Source organism: Equus asinus, chromosome 3 (assembly GCF_041296235.1).
Source record: "Equus asinus isolate D_3611 breed Donkey chromosome 3, EquAss-T2T_v2, whole genome shotgun sequence".
Classification (NCBI taxonomy): domain Eukaryota; kingdom Metazoa; phylum Chordata; class Mammalia; order Perissodactyla; family Equidae; genus Equus; species Equus asinus.
In genome coordinates, this window is record NC_091792.1 from 109610461 (window position 1) to 109630355 (window position 19895).

Sequence of the window (19895 nt, forward strand, 5' to 3'; positions counted from 1 at the left end):
AAGTCACTTAGGTTTTGACTCTCATTTTAGACCTCTGTTTTGCTTTCATATTTTGTTTTGTTTTTCCAAAGGAATAAAGAGGGAGGGAAAAAATGAGACTGAGATTGATAAAATTTACTAGTTGAGGTTTCCTCATTATGACCTCAAAAAAGAAGTAACCTGTCTTTAAAAAAAAAAAATGAGTGACCTTAAATGTGGTTATAAATACTTGTTCTTTGCTTTTAACCCTAGTTTTTGTAAAGGAATGAACTTTGGGTAAATATTTTTCTACTGCTTTCTTGGCTAATGACTTTCCAAAGTGTTTATACTACTAGCTTGCCACATAGTCATAACAATTTGAAGAAAACAAAACCAAACCACGAGGTTTGTTGTAAAAATAGCTTTATGTCTTATGAATTCACACACCACTGGGCTGGGTAAAGGTGCATGATATTTTACATCAAGAGAGGAGTCACTTGATAATTTGGCATTGAATGACTTTTGCTTCTTCCTGAGAACTACAGTCTTCCTCCCACAGCTGATGTGTTAACAAATGGAGATAATTTTACTTTCAAGTACTGCTTTGTAAACCAACTTGTCCTTTTCAGCTAGTGTTTTACCAGACACACCTATGGTGTGCATGGCTGAACATTTCTCCTACATCCTGTAAGAGAGTGAATTGGTTTTGTTGGTAACACAGGTGCTTCCCCATAGTCTAGATTCCTGCCAAAGTCTTCACATTAAGCTCGACAATCTAACAAGCTGAAGTTCTACTACTCTCTACAATTGCTATCCTTTAAAATTAAGTGATCTGTTAAACAGAAGATAGTAAATCCAGGCATTCTAAAAGACCTGGTTTGAGGAATCAGAGAGCACATATAACAATCCTTAACATCATAGATATATCTGGCTTGTAGGAAAAATCTGTACAATAACAGTTAAAATTTTTCTAAGCCACTTCCAAGTATAAACTATTCCCCAGAGCCTAAATAAGCACTTATGGACTCCAGTGTTAGAATTCTCTAGATTGGTCCTTCTACCTTACTCATTGTTTTCTAAAGATGAACTTTGAGGGGGCAGGGAGTGATTAGTTTTATGAAATGTTACAAGGTTTTATGACCATCAGCTGTACAAAAGCATAAATTTCTATATGAATTCAAACTGGAGGTGAGTTTAATGAAATTAGAACTATGTAACTTAGATATGAACTCTTTTCCCAGACTCTTTCTTATAGGTTTAAAAATACCTTAAATACAATATAAATATAAGTAAAAACTGTGACCTTAAATGCATATCCTAAGTATAGAAACTCATTGCATTTGGTCACAAACTACACCTACAGCAGAAAAGCCTGTTATTTTTCATAGCTCACTTGTACAGGAAATGTATGCGAAAGTTGCACTAATTTGGACCACCTTAAAAGAGATCAGGCTGCTTTTGCGCAGGAAATATACAGTCTTTAAAGAGCCATTAGGTCCCTGGATTTTCATTTCATGCAGAATAGTAACACAAGGTTCACATGCAAATGGATCACTTGATTCAACCAAGAAAAAAATAGTATGCAGGAAAAAAGTTAATCACTCTCATGTGTGATCTAATTTAGCGTTCAAGCAGTTAGATTAAATTTCTTTAGAAATTAGTTAGGTTAAATTTTTTTTTCTGCTTTGTCTCCTCAAACCCCCCCGTACACAGTTGTATATCTTAGTTGCAGGTCCTTCTAGTTGTGGGATGTGGGACGCCACCTCAACGTGGCCAGACGAGCGGTGCCATGTCCGCGCCCAGCATCCGAACCCTGGGCCGCCACAGCAGAGCGCGCGGACCCAACCACTCGGCCACAGCGCCAGCCCCAAGGTTAAATTTTTTTTAATCTGCAAGATAAATTTTAATTCAGTTTTATGTACTCTTATTTTTTAAAGTAGTAGTAAACAGTTAAAGATATTTCGTATTTTATGTGATACTCAGTTTCCTAAACTCTAAAAAAGGACAAGCTCCTTAATGAGGTAACACTAAACAGAAAAATTCACTTTTCTCCCAGGAGTTATTCTAAGTTCACTGATATTTAATGGCAGTCATAACTTTTGTTTCTTTTGGATTTGTTTCAAGATAGCCAATTAAGTTATAAATCAAATAAGTTAAAACTGAGTAATCTATGATAACACAGAACCAGGATCTGATTTACCATCACATTCTTGCCATCCATTCAGTGCACATAGCAAGTATACAAAGACAAGTCTCTGTTTATATAGAGTATTTGGCAAGTGAATGAAACTTATTGGGCCATGGCTCATACTGGCACTGCAGCCATAATGCCATAATTTTAGTTTTGCCATGTAAGTGACTGTTTTCTTTTTACTGCCTTTCTCCACTGTCAAAATCTTCATATTTAATCTATTTAGAATTGTTGATATTTATGGTGGACTGGTAGATAGATTCATTGATAGATATGTTTGGTTTTTTGGGGTTTTTTTGAGGAAGACTAGCCCTGAGCTAACATCCATGCCCACCTTCCTCTACGTTATATGTGGGACGCCACAGCATGGCGTGCCAAGCGGTGCCATGTCCACACCCGGGATCCGAACCAGTGAACCCAGGGCTGCCAAAGCAGAACGAGCACACTTAACCGCTGCACCTTGGGGCTGGCCCAATAGATGTGTTATAGCTAAAAAAATTAATAGAAAATTTTCCCTGAGAAAGAATGGCAAATTCTAGAGTCAAAGTTTTGTTTACGCTTTTATATGAAAAATAATCATTGGTTGAATATTTTCATTTAGGACAAAAAATCTCTTTTAATTATATTATCAGTTGTGAAAGTGTTAACTCATCCAGAGTCCCTGTTGAAACGCAAGTTGTCACGGACTCTGAGAGCTGCAGTGGACCTTAAAAGATCGAATAACCCTAACTACACAGAGAAATCAACTTTCGCATATAAGAGTTACTGACTTTGTATCAAAGGTAAACCATTTTACCAGAAAGAAATGATTAACTTTGACAAGAGGCTCCTAAATTGTCCTTTGTATAGATAAATCAGATTATGTCACTTCTCTATTCATCACAGTCCAGTGACTTCTCATGTCATTCAGAGTATAACCTTTGTCCCTACAATGAGCTGTAGGGCTTAGAGTGACCAGTCCCTCCCCCCACCTCTGGAATCTCATCTCCTACAATTTTCTCCTTGTTCACTCCGTTGTAGTCACAGCGGCCTCTTTTTATTTTTGAACAAACCAAGCATTCTCCTGCCTCTGGGCATATGCACTTGCTGCCTGGAATGTTCTTGTCCCAGATATTGGCATGTTTTGTTCCCTCACTTCCTTCATATCTCTGCTTAAATGTCAGTTAATAAAGTAGGCCTTCCTTGACCACTCTATATTAAAACAACAGGAGCAACCAGAAAAATTCTCTCTCTATATCACCACTGAGTGTTCCCATTTCCCCTATCCTGCTTTATTTTACTTCCATAGACATTATTACCATATATGACATTTTCAGTTATGTATTTATTTATAGTCTGTGTCTCCTTACAAGAACGTAAACTCCTTAAACCAGGAATATTGTTTTGTTCGTTGCTGTATCCTCAGTACCCAGAATATTACTTGGCCCATAGTAGTTGCTCAATACATATTTATTGAAATGAATGAATGAACAATGGAACTATATCCAGGACCAAAGTAATTTGCTCATTCTTCTCTCCTACTGCAAATATTAGCCTTGGCTCAGTCTTTAGCATTGCTTATATAACATTCCCTCCTTATTCTTGCTTTCGTATTTTTAACTGCAACAAACACATAGCAGGCACTAATCTGAACTTATGTGACTTTGCTTTCTAAAGTGATATCATGCTTTTAACTATTCCATACATTTTTTAGTTAAACGTACTCTATCTCCTGCCGGATAGTGATGGAGTAGTTTCTACTGTCACTACCAGGCCTCAGGATCATATTTCCCAAAGAAGGGTTCTTCTCAAGCATCTCAGTTGCTTCTTTCCGGGATACTGTATAGAAACATCTACAAAGGTGAAATTAAAAAAAAAAACAGATTTTTTTTTTTAACTGGTGAAGATGATTACTTGAAAAAAAATGCTGCTAAAATAACTCGAAGACCTGTAGTTATTAACTTTTCTTTAAATTTCTAGCTTTATTATTACAATTTCAATGATATAATTATAATTACTATTATTACACCTGTGCCACTATGAGTATGCTTATGCTTAAGGCCCTCTTTCCCTTATCCCTTCAAAGCCTCTTTCTTTAACCAAAGAGGACCTGAAAAGTTATCTATTGATCAGTATATAATCACCAATACCACTTGAAAATCTAAGACAAGAATTAACAATGTATCCCCAGGCTCAGTTTATAATAGGATCTTGGATAAATAATATTTGTTAGTGGTTTCTTTTCAGGGCTACAAAACGTCTCTATACATGCTTCTCTTGTATAGTCTCTGTTCTAAATAACTGATATTTAAGGATATGTCACTGAACTCACTCCTTTTGGTATAATATGGCTTTCTAATGGCCCTGGTGACATTTTTATGTGTAAAATTTTTAAAGCACCTCTCATTTTTATAGTCAATATTGCAGTCAACGAAAAGTCTACTTTTTCAACAGAAAAAACTCTGGCAGGATATGCAATACACCAAAATGTTAATAGCAAATATCTCTGAGTAGTGGGACAAGGAGTGATTTTAATCTTCCTTTTATTTATCTTTATAAACATATATTACTTTTTTTAATGATAAAAAAAGAAAAAGAAGCAGTCTATGGGACTTTTAACCTATTAGTCCATCAGTTGTTACTGGTTTCAGCCAAGAGTGACAGTTGGGTTTCAGCGATTGTAATACAGATAGAATATGCACCAGAACCCGATGTCAAAGATGGTACCAGGACAAGTTTCACTGACAAGAAGACTAGATTCCGGGAGGAAAGGGCTCACAATCTTAGTTGCACTTTTCAACGATATAAGGGTAAAAAATAAATGTAAGATTTTGCTAAATTCAGCATGTTCTTTGACTCTTCATTTTCCCAACAACACCTTACATACTTTACTCAGGGCCTTCCTCAAAGTACAAGTTCAATGACTACTCACTGATTGACTGGACAATTGAACAGAACATTCAGGGATTTTAAATTCTTTAGTATAATTTTCTGATAGAAAATCAGTCAATCATAGAGGTGCATGGTGAAAAAAATATCTTTTCCTTCCTTCTACATAGCAGTTTTTATTTAGGTTGAGCTTTGGAAAGAATATCTATTTGGTCTAAAGGTGTGGGTGGAAGGGGATTTCCCGTGTGGTATGAGGGTTGGTTCAAATCTGCATTTTGCATTTTGTTGATCATGACATGGAAGAGGAAATGTGGCACATATTCAGAGATATACTGTTTATCCACAAGACGGCTTATTGTCCCTGGTTTAATGAGGTCAATGACTAACTCTTCTTGGATAATTAGAAGATAATATTAAAATCTAATAAATAAACTGGAGTACTGGGTGCACTTACGCTGGCATAGGGGTCAGTACATCCACATAATCTTCGATTGGTTCCTTCTCTTTTTCCGTAGATGAACTTGGTATCCGCTCTGTCTCAATCCTCCTTTTCTTTTCTCTCTCTAGCACTTCATGCAGTCTAATTACTTGCCCAGGAAGGAGTGACACATGTAGGGGAACTGACAGCTGAAACCAATTAAAGCAGTAGGAAAACAAGAAGGACAGCAGAAGAACTGATTTTAGCAAAGATGAGCTGATTCTAGGAGCTTCAGTTACCCTACAGAGATGGATGGGTAGAATCATGAATAGAGGATCTTGATGTTTTAGAATTGCCTCTAAACCAAATTGAACCTGCACAGGGTGCCCCATCTTCTTCCAAGAAATGTTCCTTTTGGTCTGGCCCCAAACAATGTATACCCACCTTGCACTACAAGCTAATTCAAGTATGAACAACTCTCTCCTTTTTCATTCTGAGCTCACTATTTCTCCCTGCCGGCAAGTCCCAGAGGACCTGCAAGCTGCCTACCTAGCTATCCCACAGGTAATCTGGAATAAGCTCCACCAGCCATATGGCAGCATGGGGTTGAGATGGAACTATTCATCAAATGACTGAGAATCAGCAATCAAAGGTCTATATTTTGGTGTGTTTGTGTGTATATTTCAAACTTTCATTCGCACATTAGGATTATGATACTGCTCTGCTTAGTTTTCCTTTTAGCCTTGTCTAGAGATGTGTTTCGGGTTGAGTCACCTATATCCTGCTGATCTATATTCATACCACTAACTTAGACCTCATTATGACCAGTTATGTGCTCTTGGAAGGTATAATCTGAATGGTAGAATATTTTTCTTTAGATGACACTACCTAGTCTGTATTTTGAAGCAGACATGTCCAATTATCCTCTTGATCTCCAGATTGGGGTCCATGCTTTCCAAGGGGTGTATAAGAAAGTCCCTTGAAGTGTGGGAAGAAAACACTAGAATTTCATTTTCTATTTACACATCACCTTATTAATTCCTATTACTTTTTATATTTTATAACGTACGTGTGTGTGTATATATATATATATGAAATTTGAAATAAAAACTTACTGATAAGAGTACACAATCAAAAAGGTTTAGAGACTATTCTTCTGGTTAGCTAAGCTAACTAATAATCAGTAAGTCTATTCCTTATATACCAATCCAGAAAAAAATAAAAGAAAGAGGAAAAACTACTCCTTATTAATTGCCTATCTGTTAGAAGCATTATGCATTGCAAATCCTCACAGCAACGCTACAAGATAGGTATTTTGTTCCTTACTTTAGAAATGAAAAAAACAGGCTCAGAAAAATTAAATAACTAGTCCAGTGTCACATAGCTAGGAAGCTGTGGGACCAGGACTCAAACTTTAGTTTATTCAATCCAAAAGTAACGTCTCTGCTCTTTCAACTACAGTCTGTGTTCTTCAAACTTCTGCTAAAGCTCTCCTAATAACAGCACAATGTGAATGCATATACACAGAGTAATCTGAGAACATACTGAAAAACAACATTTGTAGAGCACGAAATTTGAAGCAACTTGTCTTGTTGGAAATTCACATTAATTTTATTTTATAGTCTGTAATGTACCTATGTACATTTTAAAATAAAAATAATGCTTTTTATCCTTCCTTCAAGGAAAAAAAAATATAAACAATTTTTTTGTCCAAAATTCCAAGTACAATTAGTGTACTAGGGAGATGCACCCCAAAGTTTTTCCAGTGGTTTTAGTATACTCCTTGACACCTAATCACATACCCTTGGGATACTTGTACCCCAAAATAAGAAGTGCCATGCCACACAGTGATGCCTTTTCACAACAGAGGGAGAGACTCCCATGCCTCAAAGAGTATCTCCCCGCCACCCCCCGACTCAACATATCTTTCACATCTTTAACTGGCCCACTTTTCTAGCCTCCTATGACTTCCCTACATGGTAGTTGAAACTTCAACTTTTACCTATTATTGGCTGAGATAAAGAACCAGCATCCATCATCTCAGTAAAGTGCAGTGCTTATTTTGTGTGACTGCAAAGCCTTTACTTCAGAACTAGCTTTGGATAGAGTCTGAATTTAACTGACCCTAATCAATACAGGAAGTTTTCTTTCCTCTAAAAGTATTAGAGAACATGGTGCTCTTTGGGGGGCTGGTTGTTAAAGTACCTCATGTTCCTAAGACAGTTGCTACAGTGGCTTTATTTAAAATAATGCTAGTTATCCTGCTGCAACAGTTAACTATAGGCAGTAGATCTTATTATTTGTCTCAGATAAGATGCCACAGAGTTTAATAGATAAGCATCCCTTTAGTGACGTCTTAAGACTCACTAAACAAATGTTTAAAGGTGGTTTTTCATTTTGATGGTCTCTCCCTGTTATATTACCTATGTTGTTCATAAAATTCATCTCAGCATTTTACAAATATGTATTAAATGAATAAGAAAGGAATTGGAGGGCGGGCCCAGTGGCATAGTGGTTAAGTTCATGCACTCTGCTTTGGTGGCCCTGGGTTCATAGGTTCAGATCCTGGACGCAGACGTAGAACCACTCATGAAGGCACACTGTGGCAGCATCCCACATAAAACAGAGGAAGATTGGCACAAATGTTAGCTCAGCAACAATCTTCCTCAAGCAAAAAGAGGAAAATTGGCAATAGATGCTAGCACAGGGCCAATCTTCTTCACAAAAAAAAAGAAGAAAGAAAGGAATTGGAAAGTATTTTAGAAGATGCTATGTAAGCTACAAATATCAGAATATACAAAGGACCACTGTGTCAAAAGGATATGACCAAAAAGTAGATTTCCCTGTTATTCACTAGCCGGCACACTACCATGTATATTTTCTCATAACAACTATCACGATTTAAAGTTATCTCATTTATTTACTTATTTTCTTTCTCCTTCTCCATCCACCAAAAAATATGTAAATTTCATGAGTAAGTGTAAAGGTTTCTATCTGTCCTTTTCAATTGCTATATCTTCAACCCCTTTCACTCTGCATAGTTTTTTTAGCAAGTGTTGAGTAAATATTTGTTGAATGAGTGAATGAATCAAAAGTAATGTCCTTCCTACCTCTGTTACTGTAAGAATGAAGCCTCTCCATTCTTGCCCACTTTCTGTGTTCTCTGTCTAAAGATGAAGACAAAAACAGACAAGGAAGAAAAGACACGAATGACTATGAACATTAATACTTTTGTTAATTTCAAATAACTTTAGAATTTCATGATTGTTTTGTAAGATTCAAAATAAGTAAACCATCAAAAACCAGCAAGATTGGCAAAATGCTTATTATCCTATTGAAGCACATTATTTCAAAAAGTCAATTGTAATTCTGTAAACCACTTAAAATCAGTTGAAAGGAAGAAACAACTCGTTTTCCTTCCTGCTCAGAAGCACTCATGTGTATTTGCTATGAAATGTTTCAATACTATTCTCTTTTGTCAGAACGTAGAAGTATATAGCTTTAATCTGTTTGCTTACTAAACAAGTAAAAGTGTACAATTTACTTAACTCAAAAAAATTTACATGTTAGCACACTTTTTTCTGCAGTATGTCAATTCATGGTTAGTCCTCCCATTGGTGTTCAACAGTGACTGGCTTTCAGTTTGGGGCAACTAGGTAGCACCAATGTAGTTAGTCCTTAGAAACTTCCAATTCTTAGCTCTAAATGTGACTAACACAGAGAACATTTAGTAAGTGCTTATAAGTGGCAGCTACTATTCTGAGAACTTCACAAGTATTAACTGATTTAATCTTCATAGCCACCGTGCAAAAGGTACTATTATTATTTTATATTTTACAGATTTATCCATTTAACAGATATTGATTGAGTGCCTTTTAGTGCTAGGCACTATTCTAGCTACTGGTTTACATCAGAGAACAAAACAAAAATCCTTTTTCTTGTGGAGTTTAGGATCTAGCAAGGGAGAATAAATAATAAATGTAATAGTGACTAAGTTTTACAGTGTCAGAAGGAAATAAGTGGAAAAATAAAATGTAGAGCAGGCTAAAAGAGACTGGCAATGCTGTCAGGGGAAAGGAAGAGTTGCAATTTTAATAAAGTGGTCCAGGTAGCCCTCAGTCAGAGGGTTACGTCTAAGCAGAGACTTACTTCCAGGTGAAGAAATCAACGCACAAAGAGGTTAAGCAACTTGCCTACGATCACACTTCCAACAAATAAGACAGCCAGAATTCAAACCTAGACATCTGACCCCAATCCTGTGTCCTTAACCGCCAAGTCAGAATCAGCTGGGTAGCTTGCTTAAAACGTAGGTCCTGGGGCCCTCGTTTAGAGGTGAGGCCGGGATTTCCTAATTACAAGCGATTCCTGATTCACTAAAGCGTAAGGAACAGTACGTTCAAGGTCAGCCTCAACTACATCTTATTCAATTGCACGTTGTTCTCTTTAAAACTGTAGTTGTTGGTTGTCTTCGATTGACTCACTTTGAATGCCAATTCAAGAACAACTTGTTTTTCTATGCAGGTGTTGGGCGTACAGTAGTAAGTTTAACAAAGAAATCTGCCCTTGTGGAGTTTAGAATCTTACGAGATTTTTTTCTTTGTATATCTAAAATGCCTATATTTTTATTTTATTTTTTTCTATTTTTTTAGTGAAGTATAATTGACATACAATATTATGTCAGTTTCAGATGTACAACATAGTGATTCAACATTTATATATGTTATGAAATGAGATTTATGAGATTAACACCATATTTCACAAATTGAATATATCTAATATACAGTTCGTGTTCAAATTTTTCTAATTGTCTCAATAATGTTCTTTATGTGATTTTTTTTCCTTTTCTGATCCAGGATCCAATCCAGATCACACACTGCATTTAGTCATCACGACACTCTAGTCTCCATAATTGGGAACGGGCGCCCAGTCTTTGGCGTTTCTTACACTGCTATTCTTGAAGGATATAGGCCAATTGCTTTGCAGAATGTCTCTCAATTTGTGAAATACGGGTTTGTCTAATTCAATGTTTCCAAATGTGGATGATGTTAGACACGTCTCAGAATCATCTGGGAACGTGTAAATGCCAAGTTCTTGAATGCCGACTCAAAAACAACTTTGAAAAAACACCAGGTGGGATCTTTGACTTTGCCAGAGGACAGAAGTATATGGTGTCAAAGTGCTTGTATACTAAACAAGTGAGTGTGCGTTTTTAAAATCCCTGTTTAGAAAACTGTAACTCTTGGCAAAAGGCAAGGAGTATTAACAAAGCCTAAGACTTGGCAGTCCTTTTATAATACCTCTTTACTTCAGCCACTGGGTTGTGAAGGGGTGAAAGCTATTTATACCCACAACTTGTTTCAGACTAATTGCTTCTCTTCACTCACCTTCAGTTGCACTTCCTCTTTTGGCAAAACAAGGGTGAATTTTGCACAATTCTTTTCAGTTGAATTCCGGTCAGTAAGGCGTGTGAGGTCTATTATGTCTAACTTGTCAACATACTGCAAAGATAAAGGGAAATCTCATTAAATTATTTCATGGGCAACATGCATTAATTTTAGTAGAAAGGAACGTATGCAATAGCTTCCTTTCAACTGATTTGTACTTTGCATGATATCCTGGCTTTTAGATGGGCGTGGGACCCCTTCCCAACCTACAGGGCATTTGGAAATGTGTCATGTGGTGGTGCGCTGGACCTGGCTCATACAGGTTTACAAAAGCCAATTGTTAAATTTTCAGGAATTTTGCAAGCCAGTTGGTAAACACAGCCCTTATTAAAAATTAAATTATATACACCTACAAGTAAATAAATGATATTAAAAACAAAGGTAATTAAAACTCAAAACTCATCATTTTCTAATTACTGCATAGTATTCTCTATGCTCTTAAGGTTATTTACATCTTCATTTCTATGTGGTGGAATATTATATAATGGTGCGCTGCTGTACCTTTTCCCAACTGCGTAATCAGTGAGGTCACATTGATAGGCTGAAATCAGCCATCATATGAGTACTTACATCATGGAACCCGGCAAACTTTACAAATTAGGGCTTGATTTATTTTGTTAACTGTCTCAAGGGTGAGCAATTTTTTTATTCAAAGGCCAAATTATAAATGTTTTAGGTTTTATGGACCCCATACAGTCTCTGTTGCAAATTCTTTTTCTTCTTTACAATACTTTTTAAGTATAAAAACATTCTTAGCTCATAGACTGTACAAAATCAGGCCACAGGCTAGATTTGGCTCAAGGGTCATGGTTTGCTGCCCTCTGGTCTAGACTTAAGAAAATGAAGGAGAAAGTGTTAATAATGCAGATGAAACTTTAAAATTTGTTGTGTCTGAAGCATTTTCCTTGTGAACAGGACAAAAAATTGACAAAATATTCTATAATTCAAAAACTATTATCTCATTCAGCAAAGAAGTTGCTCATGTTATTGACAAATTTTAGGTAAAGTTCTGACATACATAATTGTTGTTTTTCTTTCCTCTTAGTCATTAATGTGAACAAAAATATCAGCCAACATTCATGTCAAATGTCATATTTAATGACAATAAATTTATTAGGGAAACAGCAGATTGGAAAATGACTCCATTTGTCAAATCATTATTGAATTGCAATCAGAGTTGGCTACGGATGCGAATTCAGAAAAATCAATAAAAGCATTCTGTACGAATCAATTACCTATATGGAAATTACAATAACAGTATTGTATATTTTATTTTTTTAACTGTGTGCTACACATTCTTTATATCTGTAATATTTACAATATGTTTATATATATATTAATACACACATTTTTTTTTCCCAGAAAGCTGTTATTCAACATTTACCAAATACCACTGCTTATGAGGATCCTATTAAAATTCCTGTCTTGGGGCCCGCCTGGTGGCACAGTGGTTAAGTTCACATGTTCTGCTTCTTGGCAGCCTGGAGTTCACTCGTTCGGATCCCGGGTACAGACATGCCACCGCTTGGCAAAAGGCACGCTGTGATAGGCGTCCCACGGATAAAGTAGAGGAAGATGGGCATGGATATTAGCTCAGGGCCAGTCTTCCTCAGCAAAAAGAGGAGGATTGGCAGTAGTTAGCTCAGGGCTAATCTTCCACACACACCAAAAAAAGAAATTCCTGTCTTATCCCAGTACAATAAAAATATTTCTTCTGAGCAATTGGTCTATACGGACTGCTCTGTGATTAGGATCACCTCTAGTAAGTATAGCAGGGTTTTTATGGTATAATTTTTTGCTAAATGAGCCTCATTCTTGACTTGTTTTCATCTCCTTTTATTTTCCTCTCGGTTAAACCCGGTATAACTTATTTCACTTTATTTTTGTAAGTCTCCTCATTGTATTTTTCTGAAGAAGGTAGGACATAAAAATAAGTAAATAAATTTTTTTTCCAGAACTATTCCTAAATTGATGAGATTAAGGGTAAGTTTGAGTTGGTCCATTTATTTTCAATGAACAAAGAAAAATTGAAAATGGAAGGAGAGGCATAAGGGAAGGAGGACAGAATTTAAAATTACACAAGAATCTTTTTCTGATGGGTTGTCTAGAGCAAGCTCAGTGAATTTTGCTGAGACAAAGGAGGAAGCAAAAGAGGAAGAAGTGGCCGGGTTAGATAGAGTGCTGCAAGCTGATCTATTGATTAGAAGAAAGGAAGTCATATCTTTTTGTTTTTAATTGTAATGTTCAAAAGCCCCTTAAAGGTCATCTGTATTATCTAGCTGCCATCTAATGCTTGAATCTCCCTGGGGCATCTCTCCATGTAGTCATCCAGCCTACATTTGAACGTCTCGAACAACATGGAACTCATGCCTTCTATGCAACTCTGCCTGCTAGGGAGTTTTTTTCCTTGTATTAAGGCACAGTTTTTCTCCAAGTGATTTCCATCCATTGGTCCTAGTCCCTTTTCTCTGGATAACACTAAATAAATTCAGTGACTTATTCACATGACCTCCTGACAGCCTTTAAAATATTTAAAGGCAGCTTTAAATTCTCCCCTACTATAGGCTAAAAATCTACAGTTTCTACCTGTTCTATCCCTGTACTTTTTCCTGAGACTATCACTCAAAAAATTTCCTAAAAAGTCTGCATCCTCTTTGAACAAAATCGGTAGGTGAGCAATTCTTCAGCATTTCATTATAACAATCTCTTCTCAGCATAGTGGCTAAGAATGTCGACTCAGGAGCAAAGACCTGAATTGCACCCCTTTCATTAGCTGTCTGATCTTGTACAATTTCTTAATCTTTAAACTTGAATACTCTCATCTATAAAATGGGGATTAAAATAGTACCCACTCTGCAGAGTTGTTGTAAGAATTAAATGAGATAATGCATGTAAAATGCTTGACTATTATGTGACAGCTACACTCTTAAGTCCTTGCAATCACCATCTCATTTAATCCTTTTGATAACTTTATAAAATGGGCTACTGTTTTTATCCTAATTTCAGAGATTTGAAACTGAGTGTGTTGAAGATCTTTCATTTGCTCCTCTAGATTCACTTTTATCCCTTCACCACCCGACGCAGTGAGCCAGAAGGGAGACCTGTATGGACAACATCAAGGGCTCCCTTGCCCTCTTTCTGTTGGTTTGGACTGCTGGTGAACACTGGCAGGAGATCAGAAGAGTGAGTAGAGTGAGATTAGGTATTTATTACCTTACACAATTGTTTCCTCAAAGATCATATTCCTGCTAAGCCAGTCATCATCACATAAGCCTCCCTACCATTCTCTCAGTCTTTCCTTTACTCCACGGCATGGTAATGGGGCAGTGTTACTAGCCTCAACCTTCTGCGCTATCTTTTGTGGTTTTCCTACATCCTGTTCACTGCTTTGAATATAGCATCCTCATTAAACTCTGTTTGAATTGCCCAATTTGAGATGTCATCTGTTTCTTACCAGTTCCCTGTCTGATACACTGAGACTCAGAGAGGTTAGGTAAGTTGTCCAAGATCCCAAGATGGCACAGTGGCATCTTGATGAACAGTGGCAGGGCCAGGATAGAAACCCAGGTAGTTTACCTCAAGACCAGGCTCTCATTCACTAAGCTGTACTGCCTCTTGCCACATAGTAAGTGAGCAATAACTATTAACTGTCTCATTTATGTGTATTACACAAGGTTTAAGCCAGGGTCTTTTATATTTTTACTGACATCAGTGGGAAGTTGGAAGGCACAACATAGAAATTAGTTTTGTTAAAATTTGTTATGGTATTTGACAACACCGTTATATAAATCTTGTGTATCCAAAACTCTGGTGAAAGATGACTGTTTCAAGTTTGTTTTTCATTTGTTGTTTAAAATAACTTCTGGTTAGTTTACCACTAATGGCGCTGGAATACCTACAGGTGGAATACATCACATAGGCTCTTTGCCCGTTTCTTTCATTAGATCTGGACATGTAATAATGATATTCTAAAAAGTGTGAGCTACTAAATCCATGGTCCAAAATGTTGATATTTAAGCAAGTTACTGGATCATAAAATGTCTTATAAGCATAGCATTCCAAAGTAGGCAAGCATTTGCCACTAAAATACTACACTTTGTTTACAGAAAAAATGAAATACACAATCAATTTTCAAATTTTTGTGGAAAAATTAAAATATAAATTATTTGAAAGCAATAAGAATAAATAAATCCCAGAATCTCTTTGTTGTTATTCTCATGCTTCAGCTCTTAGGAATCCTGTTTCATAGGGGATGTTTTTGTCTTTCTAGAAAAATTATTTTGTGGCATAGCGTATGTTATGAGGCTTTGGAGACCATCTAGTTCCTTTCAGATTAGAACTGCATGCTACGGCAACATAAAAAGTGGGGAAAATTAAGGCTATCACTTGTATTAGGCAGTTTGTATCCAGATGTCTAGCTAAAATTTTCACTTTTCAACTAAGTTTTTATTATCAGGATCAGAAAGAAAAGAATGCAAAGTTAAAAATATGAGTTAATGCTGTCTTCTGAGTTGCCCAGGAAATTTTACCATGGGTCTTATAATTGATAGCCTTCACAGATCTAAGTGTTCTTATTTGAATTGGTTTTACTAGAACATCCTTATTCTTGGAAGACATAAAATCCCAAATGTATAATGAACTATATGACAAGTGGATATTGGGAAAACTTGGAATCAGCTGAACGTGTTTAATTACTTACTATTGTATTTTTTTTGTCGATATAAAAGAAAAGTGTAGTTCCTCTCAGTTCTGTCCAATAACGTTTATACTCCTGTGGGAAAGAAATCATAAGCATTATTCGTTAGTGAATATCCAACTATTTTCCTATTGATATCTTCCTTTGTAACTTTCTTAATTGCTTTGTGATATAAGGTTCTTCTTTATCCTGCGATAAATCACCTAGTTTTTATGACTTAATTTTACATTTAATTCTTGATTAAATCCTTCACAAATTTATTTTAGCATAAGGTGTGAAGTCAGGATGTAATTTGATTTGTGTTTAAATGGATCATTTCCCAAAACTTTCTTCATTGATTTAAGACTCTTGACTTTTTATGGAGTTTCAGTGGAAGCTTACACCTATAAGAGGAGCCATTTAAGGGACCAGGATAGTACAAGCGCTTAATATCTACCTTCCAGGACAGCTGGAAGGATTGAGTGAATTAACACATGTAAAGCACTTAGCTCATAGTTTCAGTTCGATAAATAACGTATATTTATATAGATCAAGGAAATGTGAACAATTGATAATGATAAAAAGAATTTAACGCTGTCAAAGCTGAACTTTGAAGTCCAAATTTCATTCATGTGTTGAACATTTCACTATTAATACATTCACATTATTATGGATTCTATGGAAATACAACTTTTTAAGTGTAGAAAATGTAAATAACCTAGTCAGACTCTCATTTTTATTTAAATAAGAGGAACTTACATTCTATGAATATTGGCTATATTTTAAAAGAATGGCAAGGAGTTTTAAAGAATAAAATCTTTCCACATCTAAAGACTTACCTTCACACCCAGCTGTTTCCAAAAGTGTGCTAAAAAAATTCCAGTCAGTTTCATAGACATGTTGATCATTCATTCCTTTAGGATTTAATAAGCTGAATTTTTGTAACATGTTGGATTACTTTGACTTACATTGAGAACTAATGTAAGAAAATCACATGAAGAAATTTTTTTCTTTTGCTTATAAATGTGAAGACTCTTTTTACATACTATGATATTTTGTGCCTCTTTAATACTGACGTATCATTTCTCCTTTTTTAAAAACTATTTTATTAGGATCATATTGGCTTACATTATGTAAATTTCAGGTGTACATCACTATATTTCAGTTCCTGTATAGACTGCATCATGTTCACTACCAACAGTCCAATTTTTAATCCGACACCATACATATGTGCCCCTTTACACCTTCTGCCATCCTCCCATCATTTATCCTTTTTTTTTAAATTTTTTTTTTTGAGGAAGATTAGCCCTGAGCTAACATCTGCCATCAATCTTCCTCTTTTTTGCTGAGGAAGACTGCCTCTGAGCTAACATCTGTGCCCATCTTCCTCTACTTTATATGTGGGACGTCTACCACAGCATGGCTTGACAATCAGTGTGCAGGTCCATACCCAGGATCCAAACTGGTGAACCCCAGGCCACCGAAGTGGAACATGCAAACCTAACCACTGCGCCACCGGGCTGGCCCCATTTATCCTTTTTTTGAGCAGCAAAATGTTTGTTCCCTCTTCAGAATTTATGTACTTATTTTCTCAAATAATGGGAACTCTATAACCCATCTGCTTTTATTTGCCTTGGCTCCCAGGAAGCTCAACATTAAATTCATTCTGAATTACAACAACTATCTTTCTCTTGTTCTTAATAGAACTATTTTCTCCCTTTGTCTTCATGGCTGATAAGGTGTTATATTACTTAGTTTTTGTTGTGTGACAAGCTACCCTAAAACTTAGTGGACTAAAACAGCAAATATTTCCTATTTCTCATCATTCTGTGGCTGCATGATGAGTCTCTGGATCTGGGTATACCTGGCTGTGGCTGAATGGTCTGGGTGGCCTCATTCACTTGCCTGAAGTCTTAGCTAGGAATGCAGAACAACTGGGAGTGGTATAATAAGAAATATATTTGGTCTTTGTCTCCCAGTTCCTGGCACAGAGATCCTAAAACCCTTGGAATTTCCTGATTGATAGGAGTGATTTTATTATTCATAATGAACCCATTTATACCATACCTGAGTTTATACTAATGAGGTGACTTAGGATGGGATTCCTAGATAGCTTTAGGATGGGTCTGGTTGCCAAAAGAACAAATGATTGCAGAGTTGGAACTTTCAGCCCCACCCACTGACCTCCATGAAGCGGGGTGAGGATGGGGAGAGGGAGATTAAGTTTTATAAAAATTCTTGAACAATGAGGTTTGATGAGCTTCCTGATGGCTGAACACATCCACATGCCAAGAAGGTGGTGAAACCCAGCTACACAGGGACAGAATGGCCTGTGCTCAGGACCCTCCCAGACCTTGCCCTATGCACTGCTTCACCTGGCTGTTCATTCGTATTCCTTTCCGGTAAATGTAAGTAAAGCATCTTCCTGAGTTCTGTTAGCTGTTCCAGTAAATTATCGAATCTTAGGAGGGGGTCATGGCAACTCCTGATTTGAAGCCAGTTGGTCAGAAGTACAGGAGGCCTGGGACTTGTGACTGATGACACAGTGAGGGCAGTCTTGTGGGACTGAGCCCTTAATTAAGCTGTGGGGTCTGCACTAAATCTGGGTAGGGAGTTAGTGTCAGAATTGAACGGAATTGTTGAACACCCAGTTAGTGTCTAGCAAATCAGAGAATTGGTTATCGGTATTGGACAACACCCCACTGAGACAACTGGAGTCTCACTCCGTACAATCTCATCCTCCAGGCAAGCAGCCCAGACTCGTTCACATGCTGGCAGAGGGATTCCCAGGAGCCAGAGAGGGCAAAGCCCAACATGTGAGTACTTTCTAATCCTCTGTTTTTGTCACACTTACCAAAGCATGACCCAGTCTGGATTGAAGGGGTAGAAAAATAGACTCAACCTCTTTGTGGAAGGAGCAGAAAAGTCACATTCAAAGGGGAGTGTATACAGTGAGGCTTGAACAAATTGTTAGTATTCCTGCAGCAATCAATTCAGGGGCAAGAGTAGGAACTAGGGGCAAGATTTCTTTGTCTACGCCCTGTGGTCTTTTCACTCCATCCTACCTCCCAAATGAAAGCTGATGATAATCCAATATAATGAACCTCTGAGAATTCCTGAACTGAGAATGAATTACCATAAAAAAAATGATTCAAGGGCCAGCCCTGGTGGCCTAGTGGTGAAGTTCAGTGCACTCTGCTTTGGTGGCCTGTGCCTAGTTCCCAGGCGTGGACTTACACCACTCATCTGTCAGTGGCTGTGCTGTGGTGGCAGGTCACATACAAAAAGAGGGAGATTGACAGCAGCTGTTAGCTCAGGGTAAATCTTCCTCAGCAAAAAAAAAAAAAAAAAAAACCCATAAAAACAATTCAAAAGGGCATAGGATTGGGGCCGGCCCAGTGGCACAATGGTTAAGTTCGCATGTCTGCTTCTTGGCAGCCCCGGGGTTCGCTGGCCGGGATCCCAGGTGCAGACATGGCACTGCTTGGCACACCATGCTGTGGTAGGCATCCCACATATAAAGTAGAGGAAGATGGGCACGGATGTTAGCTCAGGGCCAGGCTTCCTCAGCACAAACAAGGAGAACTGGCAGTAGTTAGCTCAGGGCTAATCTTCCTCAAAAAAAAAAAAAAAAAAAAGGGCATAGGATTGAAGGATCAGCCAATAGATGGTCCCCAAAGGAGTAATTATAAAACTGGGCAAAGAGACTCTTTCTTTTCTGAAATCCAGATACCTGGATTTTTACCTGACACATCTCAGAGTCAAGCAGCTTAATAAGGCAAAAGAACAAACCATAATTTCAGCCCTATCAGAAGTCTTTTGTTTCCTTTGTTTCATGTAGGATGCAAAGTGTTGTTGGCATTGCAGTAGCCTGTTACCTGGTCTCTGCCACCTTTTTACACCCTCCAATCTATCCTGCACAGTGCTGCCAGAGTGAGTTATCCCCTCTGTAGAGAGTAGGACTGAGTAACTACTAGGTGAGTTTGGGAGGCAGTATGTTCAACTGAGACCCTTTCTGTTCTCTCTCAGCTCAGCCTCCCAGGAGAGAGTGGGTGTTCTGCTCTGTTCCCTGCCATTTGGCAAAGGGCCTCTAAGAGGTGTGGGCTCATGGCTCTTAAACTGAGTCAGTGGCTCAAGGTAGCTCAAGGCCACCTAAATCTGGGGTAAAGTGTTAGCACAGTTTTGGCCTTAAATCTAAACCACATATCAATAGATTTTATTAATAATAAAACTAACTAATTGATCTTCCTTTGTGTGATTCCTGTGTCTTAATTGTCAATTGGTTTCAAACTTGGGAGAGGAAAAATCCCAACAAATGAGTAAAAATCTACAGGGCAGGCT

At 37.3% G+C, this 19895-nt stretch overlaps 1 protein-coding gene across 3 annotated transcripts in view; it reads right to left on the reverse strand.

Annotated features, from left to right (window-relative positions):
- Positions 1-19895, reverse strand: part of STAP1 (signal transducing adaptor family member 1) — a 39333-nt gene that overhangs the window by 12874 nt on the left and 6564 nt on the right. For 2 of the 3 annotated variants that reach the window (XM_014860168.3, XM_014860166.3), the window contains exons 2-6: positions 15579-15650; positions 10820-10933; positions 8546-8602; positions 5472-5644; positions 3853-3981 (exon numbers count right to left, since the gene is read on the reverse strand). In XM_014860168.3, coding sequence (XP_014715654.1) covers positions 3853-3981; positions 5472-5644; positions 8546-8602; positions 10820-10933; positions 15579-15650 — 545 coding nt within the window. The remainder of the gene's footprint in view (positions 1-3852; positions 3982-5471; positions 5645-8545; positions 8603-10819; positions 10934-15578; positions 15651-19895) is intronic. The other variant, XM_044766090.2, reaches the window with a different exon arrangement.